Source organism: Coturnix japonica, chromosome 4 (genome assembly GCF_054131305.1).
Source record: "Coturnix japonica strain WE chromosome 4, WE-NBRP24, whole genome shotgun sequence".
Taxonomy (NCBI): domain Eukaryota; kingdom Metazoa; phylum Chordata; class Aves; order Galliformes; family Phasianidae; genus Coturnix; species Coturnix japonica.
The window spans coordinates 13,041,113-13,061,289 of NC_140666.1; the positions used below are offsets into that span (position 1 = coordinate 13,041,113).

At 42.3% G+C, this 20,177-nt stretch overlaps 1 protein-coding gene and 1 long non-coding RNA gene across 6 annotated transcripts in view; one reads left to right on the plus strand and one right to left on the minus strand.

Annotated features, from left to right (window-relative positions):
• Positions 1-1,101: 1,101 nt before the first annotated feature.
• Positions 1,102-20,177, minus strand: part of FGF13 (fibroblast growth factor 13) — a 204,088-nt gene continuing 185,012 nt past the window's right edge. For 3 of the 5 annotated variants that reach the window (XM_015860419.3, XM_015860417.3, XM_015860418.3), the window contains 2 exons: positions 6,857-7,055; positions 1,102-5,687 (listed from right to left, as the gene is read on the minus strand). In XM_015860419.3, the coding sequence (XP_015715905.1) occupies positions 5,551-5,687; positions 6,857-7,055 (336 nt within the window). In that variant the 3' untranslated portion in view covers positions 1,102-5,550. The remainder of the gene's footprint in view (positions 5,688-6,856; positions 7,056-20,177) is intronic. The other 2 variants (XM_085544562.1, XR_014945139.1) reach the window with 2 other exon arrangements.
• On the plus strand, positions 7,924-12,389 carry LOC146760952 (uncharacterized). Its single transcript, XR_014945140.1, has 2 exons — positions 7,924-8,613; positions 11,268-12,389. It is a non-coding gene; the product is annotated as an uncharacterized LOC146760952 (long non-coding RNA).

Here is a 20,177-nt window from a genome sequence, read left to right on the forward strand (position 1 = left end):
GGTCTGTGCCCCCACTCCACTTACATGGCCCTGCTTTGTGAAAACGAGGCCCATAACTGAATTAAATCAATATGCAAAGGGCAAAAATAAGTAAATAAATCCGTTCACCCTGGTTGGATAAGGCTTTTGTTTGTGCTTTAGTTTTCTTTAAGGCATGAGTAGTGAATCGTGACAAATTACTTCTAGAGCTTTGCAGTCTATTTGTTAATTAATTAATATTAACAGGCACCAGCCATGGCTCTCCCCATGGGGCAGCTGCTGCTGCCGTGATGGTCCTTGGGTGGGGTGGACCAGTGCCTTTGTGCTCAGCAAGGAGATAAGCTTGGAAGAAGTGTGACAAAGCACATGCAATGTTGAGTGGCCCATGTAAGACACAGACAATTCATCCTGCCCCTCCAGTTGTTGAATTTAGGTGAGAAGTGCTAAATATATGATTTGAGGAAAAAATATGGCCTGTGGGTGCTTGAAAGTAATTTTCCATAGGTGGTATTTGAGAATCTTATATTCCATCTCGTTAATAATGATCTTTGAAGGGAACCCGATAAACTATCTTCCATTTCTGATGAGATGGAATAATTTATAACTTCAATTTCCCTGATTAATGTAAAATGTGTTTCAAATTTAGGTTTTACTTTAATATTTAAGCTTCCCCATGAGAGAATCTGCAGTAGGGCAGTGTGACTGTGTCATCCCCTGTATCCACCCCCCCTATGCCATGGCATGCTCCCAAATCAGGGTGAGCCCTGCTAGCAGAGCAGATCTGCAATAAAATTTAGCAGCAAAAACAGCTTGTTTCAAGGCCCTTACACCATGCAGGAAGTTGAACTCCAGGGTTCACTGAAGACTTCTCATCAGCGGCTAAAACTCCCCACATGTTCTGTGCCTTCCATGGCCTGTGTCTATGCTACAGCAACTGGAGGGCCCATTTGTGTGCCTTGAGCACTCAGGTTGCCCCACTCTAGTTCAAAGGGATGTAAAAGACATTATTATTACAGTTGGGTTTTTATCTCAGTTAAAACAATGGTGTAATGCAGCAGCACTGGGATGGAAAGCCCTTACAATACCAGCAGTGATAAAAATCAGAGCCCAGACAAAGAGGAATCTGTTTTAGAGAGACTTATTTATTAGAAGATAGGAGGTTGTTACATACAGATTCTGTCCTGCAAAAGTGTCCTGGTTAAGGATATGTCAGGGAGACGTTTAAACCCATTAGAGCTGGCTCTGGTCTCCATGCAGAGATACTCAAGACACAGCAGAGCTCTGCCAGACCTGGCTCTCGTGCTGGTGCTCAGCTGCCGAGAGGCCTGACATACCACAGCATCCCTGAGCTCGTTACATCACCTTTATCCCACTGGAAACCCTGGCCTGTGGGCTGGAAACCAGCAGTGGGGACACCAGACAGTGCTGCAGAAGGGGCACCGTTCTTCCCAGGGGGAACCTGGAGGTGTTTTCTCCAGGTAGGAAATTGTCTTCCATCGTGCCAGCGATGAACATGTCTGAGCAAGGGGCTATGGAGATACAACCATGCTATGAGGTAGCATGAGGTAAATTAAAATTAAAAAAGGAAAAAACAAAAGAAAAGAAGAAAATAAAGATCTCTCTGTGATACAGAGAAGAGCTCTTGCCATCCTCCCTCACCCCAAAATCAGACAGAGAAGGCAATGTTCAAGTCCCCTGCAGAGATCTCAGAGAAAGCAGCTCTGATATGTGGATCTCAAAAAGGCAGAGGTTTTGCCCCATAATAGTTGTGTTCCTAGCAGTTTTCCTCCGCTTTCACAGGTGACCTGTTTCCTGTTGGGTTGGCAGATAGTGTTTGTCAGCCTTTCATAAGGCCTCTGCCCAAGGTGGCTCAGGGCCTTTGCCTGAGGAAGCCCAGGTGAATTGAAAAGACACCATACCAGTTTTTCACCTCCTGAGTCCAGACCTATGATATGCCACACAATGTGGTCACATTGGTGGAGAGGCAAGGACAAATGAAATGGCAGGTGAGAGGCATAAGCCATCACACTGGCAATAAAGAAGGGCCTGAGAGCAAACCTGCAGGTGGTTGGTGGCTCACAGCCAGTACAAGGTTTGGTTTCTTACCAGTCCCTCAGCTTTGTCTTTATTCCAGGCATGCATCCTACTGCACTTGGACAGGTACTCGTGACATAGCAAAGTGGGTTAACTGGTGGCTGTAAGTTTTCTTTTCATAGACAGCTACCCAATATGGATACATTTCCATCATCGCAGACTTCTTAAATGAAGGTATGACTCAAGAGTTATCTGTTTAATGGGCTAATCTATGGGTGCAGAAGGAGGAAGATAAAGAAATACTTGAATCTAACTCCTAAAGTTCCTTTGCTGAAGCTGAACTGCTGTCTACTCAAGGGTCTTTGCTGGCTGGGTCAGAGTATCACCTTCACATCAGTGTCTGAAAAGACACATTTTACTGTATTTCTCTTTATAAAATCTCAGACTATGGCTCCATAGACTACTTGTAAGATTCTGGGCATGATCTCCCACTTTGCCTACAGTGTATTTAAGCTTTAGTGTAGTGCAGGATGCTATCAAGGGTTTCCCCTTTCAGTCTACAGACTCTGAGGAAGATAATTGTAACAGGTTTGCCAGAAGTTTTTAGGAACAGCTGCCTGTGGCTCATCTATCACCATACATCTCTCCTTGTCTTCAACCCAAGAGTGGGCTTTGCTAGCCTGATATATTAGAAACTTCTGAAACTAAAGACTTGATAGTGAATGCTCACAGCTGATGACAATGTCAATATGAAAAATGGGTCTTCAGAAGCAACAATTTGTGAGATGAGCATTTTTCTTTTGCTACAGATGACCTTCAAGGTTGGAGATACTGGGAATGGGGATTTGCAAGGCTGCAGCTATCAAGCAAAGCAGCAGACCTCCAGTTACCTTTAGGATAATAAACACGGCATTGAACAATGTGTCTAGCTAGCTTTGGCACAACAATGCCTACTTTTGATCAGGTTTTATGTTCCTAAGGCACTCGGACTCCTTTTTTTTGGAACATGCACCCCAATGAGTCTGATTTTTCTTGACTGAAAAGGTTAAGAAAATGCTTCAGGAAGGCAAAGCACAATTAACTGAAGAGAAAAAAATGCTCCAGACCCACTCAAGTATCAGAACCCCAGAAACAATCACAGGGCACATCTTCAGTTCTTTAAAGACTTTCATGATAGTTCTCCCCCACCTTCTTTACTCTTCGGCGAGAATTGACAGGAGGATTGCAGGTCCTCTGAAAGTTATCACAGTGGTGTTATATGCAGAGGACAATACCCTGCTCCATCAGAGGAGCTTAGCAAGCCAGAGCTCTTGGCATACAATTTGCCACAAAAGAACAAACTTGGGAGTCTGATGTGAAACAATCTCCTTCTCTCCTCTCAGCCCAGGCATTCATAAAAAAGCTAATTGTCCCAGCTTATTCAGGATGGAAGGAGACACAATGGACAGCAGAATATCTGTTTTTAACATCAGACTAACACCTACAGGTAGCTTTTTGTCTCCGTTTCCATGATTCCCTTCCAGACCTGCTTTTTCAGCCACCCATGATGAGAACCTGTTCCTCCTAGGTCTTACTGAAACACCTTGATGAGTGAAGCTTGCCTGTCAGTACTGTATGGACACTGTAGAAAAGTTCTCGTTGATGCTTTTGGAGAGAAAACTAACGAGAGAAGTGCATTTTCTCTCCAGAACATGTGCACAAATGCAGGAGGCATGGTAGCCCATTTCCTCAAGACTAGAGGAGCTGGCCCCGATGAGTGCCTGCAGAGATGCTCAGGGAACTCTGAGCATCCTCAAGGTGCCACCCTGACATCAGCAGTGCTGAACTCACCAGATCTTGTTAGGTCCCCCCGTACCGAGGGCTCTGGGGAGGTGTGCTGCGAGGTAGCGCTATGTGGCTGCACTAAGGAAGCCTAACAAGGAGAACAGACACAGAGAAGCTCAAAGCAGAGGAGAGCAGTTCACTGAGGCTCCGTCAGCATGCAGCCAAGGGGCTGTTACCCAGACTTTGTGGCACTTAGTAGTCACTGTGTTTTGAGTATCTCAGCTGGGCGAGTAAGACCAGTTCTAACAATATCCAAAAGGAAGAATGTTTTCTCATTCACATGGAGTACGGAGTCACAAGGGAATAACTTGTTACATAGAAAGATTTAGAATGTTAATTACAGTATCTTTTGTAACTTTATAATTTAATTGCCAACCTTTTCCCTTGAAAGTAATCCTCGATGTACATCATATAATCAAACAAGCTTTTTTAAAAAGTACATCTTAATATAAATAGTTTATTCAGTGCATGGTTGTGTATACAACAAATAATAAACAACTCCTTTGTACAAGGCAGAAAGCTGCCTGTACGGAACTATGTCAGTTTTGGAGCACAGAATCCAACGATGATTAATGCACAAAATCTTACACATCATGCAACTCTAGGCCAATATTCCAACTTTCTCCCATGCAACAGACATGATGACCTAAATGGAAACCTAACTACATTTTTTTTTTTAAACAATTGTTTCCAATAGCATGTATAAGTATATGTTGTTTAGGGGTAACCTGTCCTAACGCTTCCTCCTACACAATATTCACGTGCCCGTTACAGTGAAAGAAGGACTTTTACAAATAAGACGTTTCTTATAAAAAATTAAGTCACCTTAATTCCACAGTTTCTGTCTTTAGAAAAGAAGCCACAACAATAGTTTAACATGACACACAAAATGGAATTAAGAGAAATCTACACTGGAGGATAATTTTATCCCTTTCTGTCAACTTCCACTTGGGATAACAAAACATTTCAGTTCCTACAGACTGGGGTTAGCACAAGAACTTTACCAGAAACTACAAATCTATAAAAATTTATATTTCGTTGTGTTTAAAACCACAAGAACACTGTTTGCTAGAGCCTGAGACACCAACTCTCAGTTCCAACCCTGAATTTTTAGTTATTTTTTGAAAGACGTAGCTTTAAAGACCCATTGGAGTTCAGAAATCAAAAAGTTGCACTATTTCAAATTAAAGGATACATCTCTTTATCAAGCCTTAGATATAAAACGGTAAGCCAAGGAAACAACAAGAGTTTACATATTTGTTTTTTGTTTCCCCTATAAAACATATAAGCATTAAAATTTCCTTTGAAGAGCAAAAGTGGTCTTTTTCTTAGTTGGAAAGCAAATTCTTATCAGCAGTGAATGCTGTGAAATGTTTTTGTTTTGTATTCCACAAAGCATAGGAGAGAGAAAGAGAAAGAGAGAGAGAAAAAGAGAGAGAGAGAAAGATCTGGACACCTCTTCTCCGAGATTTAATCCGCAGTTATGTTTGCTGGCTATCCAAGTGCCTTGTGATATGCACAAGCATATTCTACATTATTGGGGTATATCCTTTGACAACCAGTAGATCTAATGGCTGATAAACGAGTGACCTATGCAAGTTCGGTGGCTTGTCCTGGGCAATTGAACATTTGGATGAAAGACTGCTAGTAAGAATTCAACTGCATCCAGAGGTAAGGTTCTGTTTAGAGAGCACTTGGCTTGCCTTAACCTGGCTACGTTGACTCGTTTTGGCTCATGGATTTACCCCCATTTAGCACTCCTGAAACACTTCTGCTCTTTGTTGGGGTCCCACTTCCAGATCTTGAGAACTCTGTGAGATCGTGAAGAGAAGGCTCTTTGTACATGGCCACTGCAAAGCAAAAGAGACAGCGCATAAGCGTGCATTACAGTCACTTGGTGCAACGTCCAGCTACAAAACGTCCAGATTTTTCATTCCTTAACGAGCAACATAAGGAGTGAATTAAAAAAAATACAGCTTCCATTTCAAATACCCTAAGAAATTTCAAGCTCCTCTTAAAGGGAATGACATTTTAGAGAGGGGAAAAAAAATCCCTTAGTTACCTTTTCTCCCAGTTAAATCACCCACCTATCCACTCCACTTGCAAAGCTTTGCGAACTGATATGAATCAGCATTTCCTTACTAATGGTGAAATAGCACTGCTAACAGCCGTGATCTGGCCTATTACTTGTGTATACAGACCAAGCTAAAGAGTGTGAAAATGGTTTTTCATCCTTCTGCTTCCTTTGCGTTCATACATATAAGTGAAGATCAACCTCAGCATCAGCTACCTAAAACTTGCTCCTAAATGTAGATTGCCAAGCTAGTCTGAAGCCCACCCAGGGCTGTACACCTTAGAAATATCCCCTCTGATTTCAGAATGACACTGCCTTAAAAGGTGTCTTAACAGCACAACCCAGAAGTGAAGAGCTTCATGCCCACCAAGCGAGGAGCTTACGGTAGCTTTTTCAAAGAGGAATCTGAGTCTGAGCACAGCACTGATTCAGATGCTCCAGGGACAGCTCCAGGTCCTGGCTTTTAATACACAGCAGGATATGTATGCCACATGCATTATTACCTTTAATGTCACATGCTGATGCCACATTAATTGTGGTTAAATAAGCACTGCACACTGCAGCTTTATCCCAGGCAAAAAACAGACAAACAAACATCCTGTAATATATAGCACAGATTGACGAGATATGCAGTAAGTTGGTAACATCTGTGTAAATACTTGGGCTGTTCCAAGTGAAGCCTTCATTACCTGTAATAGAGATGCTGTGTACTGTGGGCACAAAGAAACTAATATATATATCTAGTTACATGAGAGAAAGGCAGAATTCTCCATTATGCATAATAGAGAAGCATAAAAAAAGCAGGTTACAACTGAGAGTGTGTTACAGAATATTATACCCTTGTTATATAGTTAGCTGTACCCTTCAAATATGTATGCATGGCAATTAAACATCCCTGACAATACAAAGTCAGTTCAGGTAGATGGAGCAAAACCAAGAAATTACCTTTTAATGGTTTTGGAAGAAAGTGTGCTGCAGGTTTGTTTTTCTTCACATGGTTTCCTTTCATTATTTCTCCTTCCTTGTTAAGACCCAAATACCAACCCCGGCCAGACTGTTGCTGTCTATAGATCATCGAAGAATATGTTACGTAGTAGTTTTCAAATACTGATTCTTTGAACTTGCATTCAGGTGTAAAATGTTCCTGCAAGAAAATAAAAGATCAATATGTGCAGTGCAGAGTCTCCCATCAGATAATGCAAAATAATCCGCTATTCGTTGCTTTTCTGATAGTTAAAAGACATACTTCTCACTCTGCCATCCAACTTAGAACACTGGCCATAGAAGTACTAACAATAGAGTAACACAATTTGAATCCCATGAAACGACACCACAAGCAGCTCAAAGTAGCAGAATAAAATCTTTCTGAACACTGAACAAAAAGTCTAAGTGAAGAATTATCGATGGATGCAACTAAAGGCTATCAGGTAGGCATGACCTTGATGGCAGCCCCATGGGGCCCACTGCAGTTCAGCTGTGTAGGCAAATAGCATGGCCATGTTATGCCTTTGTGCATTAACTTCTGGCCTTAGCTGTTCAGGAAGAGAGTGCAAAAAAAATTCAAAGCCAGGTTGTGATGAGTAAATAGTTTTTTACTAACCCATATTAATATTAAGGTAGCTTGTAGCATCTGCCTCTTTGCTCTAAGCTTTGCTCTTACTCTGCTCAGTGCAATATCTGCTGTCAGAGACCCACTGTAGACATCAGGCTCTGCCTGGGGACAGGCATGAGCTAAATGGCACTGTACTTATAGCATGCACAATCAAGTGTTAGTCTGTGTTGAATTACACTGCTTCTTTTGATGAGATGGTACTGAGCTAACAGCTAACATAAGGAGCAGCAAACTGGGAGAGAGCCTTGCTCTTCTGGCTTTCACTGTGCAGTGGTCTTCACTCAGTCAAAACCTTTTGGCTTTATTACCGATTTATGATAGCGAAGGATCGACAGTTGGACTGGATGATCTTAGAGGTTCTTTTCAACCTTAATGATTCCATGTTTCTAAGCAGGTTAGGATGCAGGCATGAAACACAGGATGGAGCTAAGGACCAAAACACCAGTCCCGATGGAACCACTCTACATCTTCCTGAAGTCTCTGGGTGCTGCAAGTTTTGTAGCAGCACAACTTTTGATGAGGTCTCAGCTACAATATGGCACCAAATGACAAGGATTGTTGGGCACGGTGGGGATGGGTTGATGGTTGGACTGGAGGATCTTAGTGGTCTTTTCCAACCTTAATGATTCTATCATTCTGTATGATTTCATGAACCCCTAGAACCCTGTGGAATATGAAGGATGAAGGGCTTGGTCTGGTGATGCAGCTGTTACTATTCCAACCCTGCTTATGCAGTCATAGCTGTTTGCTGGGCTTTTCTTGTGCAGGCAGGTAGCTTCTGCAGAGCTGTCCTTGTGCTCAAGTATCCAGCAGCAGCACAAAGGAAAGGAAGAAAAATTGTGCCTGCATAATGATTGTAATTTTGATTTAAAAAAAAATAAAAAAATCACAGGAAATTAAATGTCTCAGGATCTTAAGACGTTCTTATCTAGTTTCTGAAATATTCTTGTATGAGAAAAAGATGGTATTTATTAAAAAAAAAATAAAAAAGTACTTTTTCTGCACATCTTTTCACATTTTGTCTTCTCACAGGAGAAAGAAAGAAACCTCTCATCCTCTGACTGGCATTTGCTTCAACAAAGAATGAGAAGTAAGCAATTTTCTTCCTTTTTCCTTCAAACTAATTGGCTGTTATTTAGTTAATTGACGATTGGTTTCAATCGCTGTCAAGTGGAGACAGTCACTGTATTTTTGCAACATTTCTAAATAAAAGCCTTCTCCCAGTGTACCCTGCCCAGTGCTAGCCATGTTAACAAAAACTATTGCCAACATATCATCCAATTAGCAGCAAAATAGAAAACTACAGTGCTCCTGACAGATGATTACAGTTTATGTACAGTAATTTGGAGCTGTTTTGGTTAAAAAAGGCCCTGCTTATGTGCAGTAGCAGAGGGGCAGATTGCAAACAGAGCCACAGTGTTTACTCCAGCTCTCTTAGGAAGCAAATTAACCTCAGCATGAGCAGCAGTAGGCAAAAGTCTCTCAAAGCAGATGCTAAAAAACTCATTTGCTCCTCATTTTTCTCTTGGCTGTGAGGTTTGCGTGGAATTTGCCATGAGTTTCTTACAGCAGTGCCTGAGTATGGCTGGATGCTGCCTGCTGGTGCCCACCAACCCAAATGGGCATCCCCACAAGCACCATGGATAGCCAACCCCGCCATGCAGCAACCCATGGCTCAGTAGTAACAGCCATGGTGTAGACACCTTGTGACAAACAGGATACAGACACCACTCAATAACATGCTCAGTTCCAGGTCAAGTTTCCTCCCATTTTTCCTCTACTCTGGCAGACAACCTAAACACCTTGGCACAAGAGCACATTTGCTCTTCTTTATTGACCTCTCCTTAACTCCTAGGCTATGTCTGTAGCTTCACAAAGGTGCTGCACAGTAGGAAGGGCTTTTTCCTTGCCAAATAATAGTGATGCAACATGGCTGCTCTGCTTGCACCACGCTGCTGCTTACATTCTGTGTTTGTTCCCACCCATCACTTGCCTTTTATTTAATGCAATACAATCCTTTCCTACTGATTAAAAAAAGAATGTGGAAAGGGAACTGCAGAAGAAAGCTTTCATTAGGGAATGACGGGAGATGTACTCCTGATTTAGGGGTACTGCAATTAAAACATACTGTTCTGAGCTTGACAAATTATGTGGTTCACAGGGACATGGTTTAGTGGCCATTAGTGGTGGTACAGGGACATTTAGACTAGATGATCTCAGAAGTCCTTTCCAGCCTTAATGATTCTATGACTTTATGATTCTACGTGCCAACCCAACTGGGCATGGACAGGGCTCCTCTAACAGCACATCAGTTCAGAATATAGTGCAGAGCAACAACTACACAATGGCCATTCTGTTGTCTTTGTTGATAAATTCTTCGATAGAGAACTGAGAAAGGGCAAGTTAGGGTTGGGAGATCTTCAGGAGTGTTCTAATTCTTAGGAGAGTTCCCTTCAGCTGCCCTGAAGGGAAGTCTGTCTTGTATTGAAAATAAAGTGCATCCTGAGGTGTCAAATATTATGAATATATTGCTACACATAACAGATGAGAAAATAGGTATTTGTGTAAAAGAGTATTTCAGTCTCAGCTTAACTCAGCAGTCGGGGATAATGGCACCTACATGACAGTACAGTGAACTCATCCAAGCCCCTCACACAGGCACCCATAACAATGAATGAATGAATAAATAAAAGTTAAAGAAGGGGCTGGATTCACTGTAGTTGTGACTCAGACATGCTTAAATAAGCAGCAAGATGAACTGTCAGAAGCTGCTTCTTGACTCTGAGCTGATCAGCTGAACTACTGAAATGTTCCTGCATGAATAGATCTGCAGCTGCATTAGATATGTGAAAAATATATTTATTTTTCAAAGGGAATAATTTGGTGTATGATAATATAGTAAAAAGGCATTGTAGCTTGCATTTAGAGTGCCTGTATTTCCAGGCAGCTGACTAGATTACATCTAAAATAATCTCTTACATGCAAAAACTGTTATAGGTCTACCAAAGCTGAGAGCTAAACTACTGCAAAAGCAAACTTGGCATTCTACCTGCACTAACTGTGCAAAAGCCATACTTCAAACCAAACACCATCCAAATTATCAGCCAACTTAAGCCATTTACACTGCAGGACTAAATGTTAAATGTCATGACCCCAAATGATTGTAATGCAGGAATTGAGACTCCCACAGACAGGGAATGGGGAATCTGCTTTAAATAAAGGTATTTAGAGTTTGCAGGGCCCCATCGTGCAATAAAAGCCTCTTCTCAGGACAGTTGCACACACAGTAAGGTTGCAAAGGCAAAGATGCATGCTCTCTGCTATTAACTGCATACTACATTTACGTTGTGGATGCTGTCAGCAGAGAACATGACCAAGTGCTTTATAGAGCAGTAAGCTTAAGTAACTGAGTCAATACAGAGTTTGTTACATTTCTGTATGTTGCTATGGGTAGCATGTATTATTGCTACCAGTGGCAGCTGACCTGAATAATCAAACATCTACTGAAATGGAACTAGCATTAGGGGAATGAAAAAAAGCAAAAAAAAAACAATGAACCCCAAACTTCAAAAAGTATTTAGGAAAAGCATTGGGTATTATGGAAAACTTGGAGCGTGTTCTTACATACTGAGCATAGAGTTACATTCCTTGCAATCAATGGCTTTGCATATGGGATTTATTCTTTATTTTCTCCATCTAATGAAAATTGGATTTTTTTTCTCTCCATATCCTTATTTCTTGCAGGACTACACCATAGCCCAGGATTCCATTCTATAACCATGAATTTTTGAAGGAGCCTTTTTATGGCTCCAGAGTAGTGATTTTCTGCACCAGTGAGCCTGCCTTTTTTTTTTTTTATTAACAGAGATTGATTTCCTCCATCTTGGCATGTGAAGTTCCAGGGTGTGTCCCCTGTATCTTCACCCTGTAGTGTGCAGTGATACCAACAGCACAAGATGTGAATACTTCGATTTTTATGTTACCAGGACTAACTGCTTTTAGATCACCAATGTGAGATCACTCGCTGAAGAAAGCAGCTGTTATTTCTGAAATGAAGCACCTAAAATCTATTTGCAACAGCAACAGAAACTTACAATTCACCTGAAATAATTTATTCTGGATCAGATACAGACAGGATGCAGCGCCACAAAACTGTCCTTTTTGCTTCAGTTTACCTACTGTAAGGAATCCTTGTGGTTTGGGTGGGAGCAACTCACAGTGTAATTACCACCTATATGTCTTGTAGGATTGACTAGGAAATCTGCAATCCTGTTTTCAAGCAGCAGTTGCAGCACAGTGCTGTTGAAGATGGTGCTACACCAGCACAGTGCTCAGCTGTTTTGCCCATGTGAGAACACATTTGAAAGATGCAAAGTCATCAAAGGTATCCCAAAGTCAAATTCAAGTACATGGAATTGTCTAGGACACTGTAATAAGCAGGAATTTATAAAGTGAAGCACAAAAACTCAGTGGTGTGTATATTCCTTTAGGACAAAGCTTCCAGGAAGAATAAAATGGAGCCCAAGGAAGCAGCTGGATATCCAGCATCTCCAGAATAGGATTTCAGGTTTTCACTAAGTATTCTCTGAATCTATGAGAAAAGCACTGAAAAGATCCTGTAACTACTCCCTTGACACTGTTCCCATGCACAGCAAATCAAAGGCACAAACTTAGGGAAAAATGCATGCAGTGAACTGCAGTAGAAAACACATTAATCGCATACACTGAGATTTACAGACTTAAGTTCTGGTCCTCACTCTTTTTCTAGTCCTCTCAGTGACTCAGTTGTAAAAACCTGTCCAAGTTATCTTTGCCTGGATATTTTAAGTGCCATTTGGACACATCAATAAATACCTATTTAAGGTGTGGTGCGTCAGCATGCTCAGCTCATGCAATGGATGTACTACCTGATGACCCCAGGGAAAAGACTTAATGACTCTAAAGAGTGCCAAAGTTTAACTGAGATAAATAGAAACTATGCATGATCATATTATTGTTCCCCTGTCTTTTGGTGACAGTTCAGCTCTATAACTATGCTGATTAAACCAAAGCTCTCCTTCACTGGGGCAAGACACCTAACACATGATACATACAGAAAGAAGTCATACTTCAGAATAATGCAGAGGAAATATATCCTGTTAGAGAACATCCACAGTGAGGTTTAAATGTTCTGCAGGATGCCCTAGAGAATGCCTCGCGCATGTCAAGCACATGTCCCATTCCTAAACTGGTCCACAGAGTTATGAGATATAATTTACTTGGTATGAATAAGAAAGGAGATCCACTTTGCCCCCAAAACGCATTAGCACTGATCTGAACATGTGCACCTCTAACAATCCTGGATCCATAGAATAGGGAGTTGAACTAGATGACCTTTAAAGGCCCCTTTCAACTCAAATGATTCTATGATTCTATGAAACCCCTGCAGTTTCCTGAATAATCACTCTATAAATATTTTAATATCTTGCATCTGCCCTTTTTAAAATTTCTGTGGCTTTAGGGTACCAGACTTTCCAGTCCTAACTGAAAATCAGTGATATTCTAGTAAGGTAGAAAGAAGGTAGTCTCTAAACACTGCCTGCTTTGTAAGCCTTGGGAAGGTTCACAAAGCAGTAAGAGCCCAGGGGTTATCTTAGGGCATAAAGCCTGACTGGAAGAGAAGCGCAGCATATGTAAGGAAGCCCTACTACCTGGAAGCTGTTTCATCACATCTAATTCTTTTTCCTTTACACATACCTGTTATCACTTCAAAATCTCTACACAAAGTCTGTGTATAAATCTGTTTTTAAATCTTTCTCTTTAGAAAGAGAACACTCTTGCCACTAACATACACAGCCTCTGGGTAAAATAGTCCCCAGTTACTAAAAAATGGGAGATAGAAGCACTCTGCACGTGTTCTGTGTGCTTCTACACTCTGATCTCACGTTCTTCTCTGGGTATGTGCTGCCAACATTCTCTGGGCAGTGACCTTGCCAGACCTATCTGACCTGCTGCAGCTTCCCATAGTCCCTCTCCCAAGCGACTGAGTTAAGCAGATGCACTGAAGCAGGGTGAATCTTGCTCCCACCCAACACTAGAGTTGAATTGCCCTCTCCTTCCAACAGGCTCAGGTTCTCCCCCAGAGCACTTTTTCCTTCTCGTCATTCTCCTGAGCTCATTATCTTCATTTCTTCTAACAGCAGCTTCCATGGCTGAGATCAGCACTGCGGAAAACATATTTAAAATGTTGTCCATTGTTGTTTCTCATAATAAATGAACTACTTTTATATGTGTGTGTATATATATATATATATATATATATATATATATATATATATTTCTTCTCTCCGCTTTTAATTTTGGAAAACAGCATATAAAATTACCCAGTGTGCCTCTCCTGTGCCATTCATTACCTCCCAGCTCTCTGTCGTGTCTCTGCTTATTCATCTCTTGTCTTAACTTAAGCGGACCTAATCTTTCTAAATCTCTCCTCATATGAAAAGTTCTCTGTGCCTCTAATCATTTTCATTACCCTTCACTGAATCCTTTCAATTTTTTTTTTCCTCCTCTATCATTTCCAGAACTGAAACACAACATTTAAAAAGAGGCTGTACCATTGAGTTGTATAACGGAGGTAGAGATATTTCCAGTCACTGGTCTTATGACAAAGTAAAACAGTCTTTGCTGCTCAGCCTCATTATGCGCATTCGTACAAAAGTTCTCTATCTTTTAAGTTGTGTCTCTGATAAATACAGTCCAATTTTATGGTGTTTCTGACCTTCTGATCCATCGGTGTAACCATGCTTAAAAATTAAAGGAGCGGTGATGGAAGCAAAAGGCAGATAGGACCTCTTTTCTTCCCCCAGAAGTAGAGCAGAAAGCCCCAAAGATGCTAGCAACCTATTTTAGAACACAGTCATTATTTCACAGATAACCTACCAGCCATTGCAATCAGATTTTCTAGCAGTTATAATTGACATCAAATTCTGCTATTGTCAAATCTCTCTGACACAGCTGTTGTGCAATGTCCTCAGCTTACGTGTGTCATCCACTACTTTAAGAAAAATATGTAACTCCAAGTTGAAAAAGTCCTTCTAAAGTACTGAGACTGTGTTCTGCTTCAAGTTAAAGGCAGCCATGCAGCACCTTGCTTGTTTTAATGGCCAACTCTGTGCCCGCTGCCATTTGATGAACACGTCCTGATGAGGCAGTGATATGCAAACCCAAAGGGAGAGCCAGCAGACTATGAGCAGCTCCAAGGGGCAAAGCACAAGCAGCTTGCTCAAAACAGGGCAGATGTAGTGTCACCTGAATGTGGCATAAAGAGACATCAGCCTGACATGACCCAGCCATCTGCAAGCTGGAAAGAACAACTGAGAAAGAAAACACAAGTCCATCCCAGTAGCCCTTTTACACAATTATTCTTGTATTCGTCTACACGACCACTGCCACTGGGGGAATCCCATGCTGCTGCTGGGGATGCAGAGCAGCGCTGTGAGTTAATTTGTTCCTAGAACAAGGTGACTTGGCTGGCATTTATTAAATATCACCTGGGAGCACAGGGCAAGAAGGGCAGTATGACCTTTCTGCATGCTGGGGCCATACCAGTCAAAGCACAGTTTTCAGTTATATGAGATATGAGGAGCTGCGGGGGACAGCTAACCTGGGATGGGGTTCAGCAGCAGGTTAGGATACCCCAAGTTCAGCAGGATGGACGTGCAGCAATGCTGAACCATCAAACACTGCCTTGCTACTCATATCATCCAGTTAACTGGAAGCGTGTGGGATTTACTGCTCCAGCCTAGATATAAGACATCAGCCCTGGGATAAGGAGATGGAAGAGATCTCCTTCAGACTGTCACCCATGAATTCATGCAGATTTATCTGAGAGTGCTGAAGAAACAATAATCTAATCACTGTTTGCAGCAGGCTCTAAATCTGTTTGGTTAATTACAAGCCATGATGTGACCCTTTTAGCAGCAGATGCTCCTCCAATGCTATGGGAAAAAGGAAAGAGCAAAAATGTTTCCCTTTTTGGGGAGAGGGGCAGGGCAGTTGAGCAAGAAACAAAACAAGTGCTACAGTCCTTCCCCTGGGGGAAGGTGACAACAGGGAATGTTGCTTCTTTGGCAACCTGCAAGCCAGTTGACAGCCTGTACAGCCACTGGGAAAATCGATGTGGAAGTGATCCCTGTGTCCTCAGCTGCTGTGGGAAAGAGCCATTCTGATGGCAAATGTGTGGAGGCAGAGCTCATCCCAAGCTCAGATGGGAGCACCCCATATTTCCACCCTCACTGAGGCTGCAGTAAAAAGATGGGACCTGCCCCCAGGAAGTGCTTGGGGACAGATGCTGCTGAGCAAGCTCTTTTTCTGCACACCAGAGATTGCCTCTGCTCACTGCATGTGAGAAGCTGCGAGTGGAAGATAAATAACAGCACGAGCTGCAGGAAAAGAAATAATGCCACGTTACATCAAACAGGTCCTTGCTTCCCTGTCAGCCTGGAGTCTGCTCTGCACAAAGCCTTGCCATTTGGCCTGTATATTTTATTACTGTGTATGCATATTTATGGCACCAAGTGTTAGCCAATACTTTGGTGGTCAATAGCATCCTCTTAGGCCCTAGTTCTCAGCAAAGGCATTTGTCCTGCCTGCTGCTGTTCCTGTGTGCAGCCTGGTGGCTGCCTGGAGGGCCCCACCTGCACTAATCAGCACTGCCAAACTTCAGCAGCGTAAAGCTCTGCAAAGCACTGAATGCAGCACAGTCTTTAGATTGGTGTTATAGACTAAATTAGCACTAAACATAGAATAGAATCATTATGGTTGGAAAAGGCCTCTAAGATCACCAGGTCACATGTTCAAGGACTTGGTTGGCTCCACCCTGATGACCAAAGCAGCATCTTTGTATGACCGAATGGTAATGAGACCTTTTCAGATGAGCTTGATTTATTGCAATCCATTTATTCATGAATGCTATAGATGGATGTTTCTCAAACCTCAGTAGTTGAACAGTGCCAGGGCATTACTGGCAGGCAAACCTGCTTCTTGATATAGAGTGGAGATGCTCACTGGAATTCCTCCGCCCTCTCGGCTCCTGAAATAATGCTATTTATTGAGCATATGCTGCTAAGAGGATCTCAGAGGGATTTTCGTATTAGATGGCAAGCTAATTGTGGGATTTGAGAGATTTCAGATGGCAAAAAAACTTTAAAAAACACGATTATCAGGGATTATACAAGATGAGATGAGATCTGTGACTGACCCTTTAGCAAGAGTTGATTCTGACTGGGAAGAAACACTTGCTTCAGCAGAGGAAAGCCCCACCAAGAAGGGATAATTGCACAGAGAACAGATAGAATTCCTCTCTGTAAATGACATACACTCCTTCCCTCTAAGCAACACTTCGAGGGCTGGATTAACAGCAGTTCACATTACAAGGAGCTTTCCAGCATACTACACATAACAAACCACAGCAGAGCCCATCCATCCTCTGCAGCAGGCACAGGTAACAGAAGCACACATCTGTAGTTCAGGGAAAGCATGCTTTAGCATTTAAAGCACTACACTGCTCTAACAAGCACGCTGGCAGCATGTTGCTTGAGGAATGGGTGGCCTCATACATCCCTAGGAATGCAGCCACCTCCATTTTCAGCAGAGCCTTGGGAAGCAGCCCAGGCCCAGCACTGGGGAAATGTCCCTGCAAACATCACAGTGTCCAAAATACTTTTATTCTTTTTTGTGTGTGTGTGTATTTACAGTTGCTGCTCCTCAACAGGGGCACCCAGCATGCACATAAGGCAGAAACATTTCTAATACCTCACTTCATGGCCTGGCTATTGAATAAGTGCAAAAGACCAGGCTTCATACTATGTATCCTCTTAACAGACCTCACTGAAGGTAAAGGTGCAAGCCTCTTCCAGCAGTGATTTATGGGAAGCTTTCTCTAAAACAAATGCACAGGCTAATAGGAACTCCAGTCCTTCTAGGAGACAGCCGGAGCCAAAGCACAGAGATAAGCCTATAAAGCTTTGCTTTCCTCCTTTCTCCCATGCTGATACATGACTTCACACGGGTCTGTCATTCAGTGATTTTATGTCTCACTCCTGCTGCCCCTGGGCTGTGTGACCAATGACTCTGGAGCCAGACTGTAGGGAGACACGAAGCTGCTGTTGTCTGAGCAGTGGAGGAGACAGAGATCCCTGCTAAAGCTAATTTAAACCTGGAAGGCACCCAGATGTCTCAGGGAAGGGTGCAATTTAAAACCCAAACCTAAGATAGCCTGGGTTACAATCACAGATTTCTGGGAAATCAGCATGGAACAGCTGCTTCACGAGCCAAGCCCTGCAGACCTTCACGTTACAGCATTCCGAGAGATGAGCTGTTGCCATTCTGAGTTATCTCACGGAGGGGAAAAAAATGATGCAGCAAAACAGCAAGTGCAAAGTGTGACTAAATGAGCACTCCCAGGCGTACAGAACTGCGAGTCACTCAGATTCCCTAAGAGCTCAAGTCAAGGAACATTTAGCATCTCAATGCCAAGGAGGAATCTGAGAAGCAAGTCCAAAGTTTCCCAAGAATACCAGCATTTTGTCTTGAGAATATAAACTGCCTTGGATCCATCCTGCTGCTAAAATCTGGTTATCTCATTTCCAAGTCAGCAGATACAAGCTGGCTACAGCCGGCCAGAAAGCAGAGAGCAAAACCACCCTGCAATTGAGAGCAGAAAGGTGAGCTTGTCCATCTGAAAAGGTGATCACCTCATTTGCCCACCAGCTGATCTTCCATTTCACTGCCTAGGAGCATCCCTTTGTTACTGTAACATGACAAGCAGCAAAAAGGGCTGAGGGAAGAAGGTGCAGCAGGGTAAGGACTGGGAAGCTTGGTGAATCTAATCTGAGTCTGCATATGGATAATATGCTGGCAAGTCCAGAAATGCTATTTTTCTTCAGGCAGACGAGGCTCTGTGGGCATCCTTGGACTTGTAGGATTCTGTGGCTAAACCCACAAGGACCAAAAGGAGGCAATTAATTTCCATTTAAGTTCTGCTGCTGAAATAAACTAAGACTTTTGCTGAAATAAATGGGATTCATCTATCTGACTATCCCTGAGGATCTGAGCCTGAATTTGGACTTGCACACAGGAATCCAAGCTCTGATTTGTCTCATCCACCTCCAGGCACTTAAAAGCAACACCAAAGTTTGGGTCTACCTGGGATTTTCCTGTCCTTAAAGAGCATGTTGGGATAAATTACCTCTGGAGGTCATAAGGGAGCATGGATCCACTGAGTTTGACTCCTGCTTCATAGACCCTGCTCCGCCAAAGGGTTTACTAATGAGTTCATTAAATAGAGTATTGAGTAGAAGAGAATTCCTGTCTGCTCTCTTCCAAGCCAGGGAGGTTTGCCCCAGCTCAGCCCTGGCATCAGCAGCCTGACAATTGAAACAGAAAGAAATTACCTCGGGTACATCCAAGATACAGTTTTCACTTTGAAATATTTACAGGGATTTCTTTTTCCTTTGCTGGAACAGCCCGCAAACCTTACAGTCTTATTTTGGCAAAGCTCCCAATGAAATGAATCACGACTTTGCTTGAGTTAGAGCTCCAGGACTGAGCTCTGAATTATTAAAAGGAAATGATATGTAAGGATTTATGTCAATTTTCAAAATAGCCCAGCAAAAGTAGAGGAAAAACCTTTCTTTGAAAGTAGCAGAAGGTACGTGGTTGAACTCCTAGTCTGCTTTGAAATCTCAACACCAGCTTTTTAGCGAGACACGGTGCCTTTTAAACCTCATCTTTTAATCATCAGACTTCTGTACAATGCAGAACTCTTGCCTCGCTGCTTTGGTTCAAATACAACCTTCCCCATTATGGGCTTTACAGTGTAAGTGAGCCCCTTGTATCACAAGCTGACATTCTCCTGGCAGGGAAGCCAAAGGCTCCTTTCCTTTCTCCTGCAAAATAACCTGCTGTAGGAACAGGTGAACATAACCACCCAGAGCAACTTGTCGATACACCTCCTTGTTCCTACACGGCAGGTCCAGAGAGTCAGCTGAACACCAAATACTGCTTTAAGCATTACATTAGCAGTAGTAAAATTAGCCCTGGGTACAACAGCTCTTGTAGCTCATCAGGTAATTCACTCTTCCCTGGGTTTGTGCTTTAGTCCATGCCACCTGTGCAGCCACACAAGCTGGGGATGGATACCCATTTCTTAATTCAGCAACACCACATAGAAATTATCACCTTGGCAGCACCTTTTGTTACTTTTTATAATATCTTCATAATTTTGTAAGCAATATTTTTCATAATTATTCATATCTAGTTTAGCCTATGATGTCTGAGTGCAGATTAACTGAGTGTACAGATTGTTTTCTTTCTGTGGGATGGAAGAGTTTGGCTGCTGGCACCTCATCCTTATAAACTCAGATTGCTGAAACACAGCTCTTTGCTTCAGCATATCCTATCACTGGATGCTTACTGTTGAAAAGTAGCTTCTGTCAGAGCTGGAAACACAACCACAGAACACAAACTGTAAAATGATGAGGAAGAAAAAGATTAATTTCTTCCCCTAGACACTGCAAAGCCATTACCTGTTTCTGAATGGCATTTCCAATTCTACACTGGGAACTACTAAAGCATTTACATAAGAATGCAAAAATGCACACATTATCACTGCAG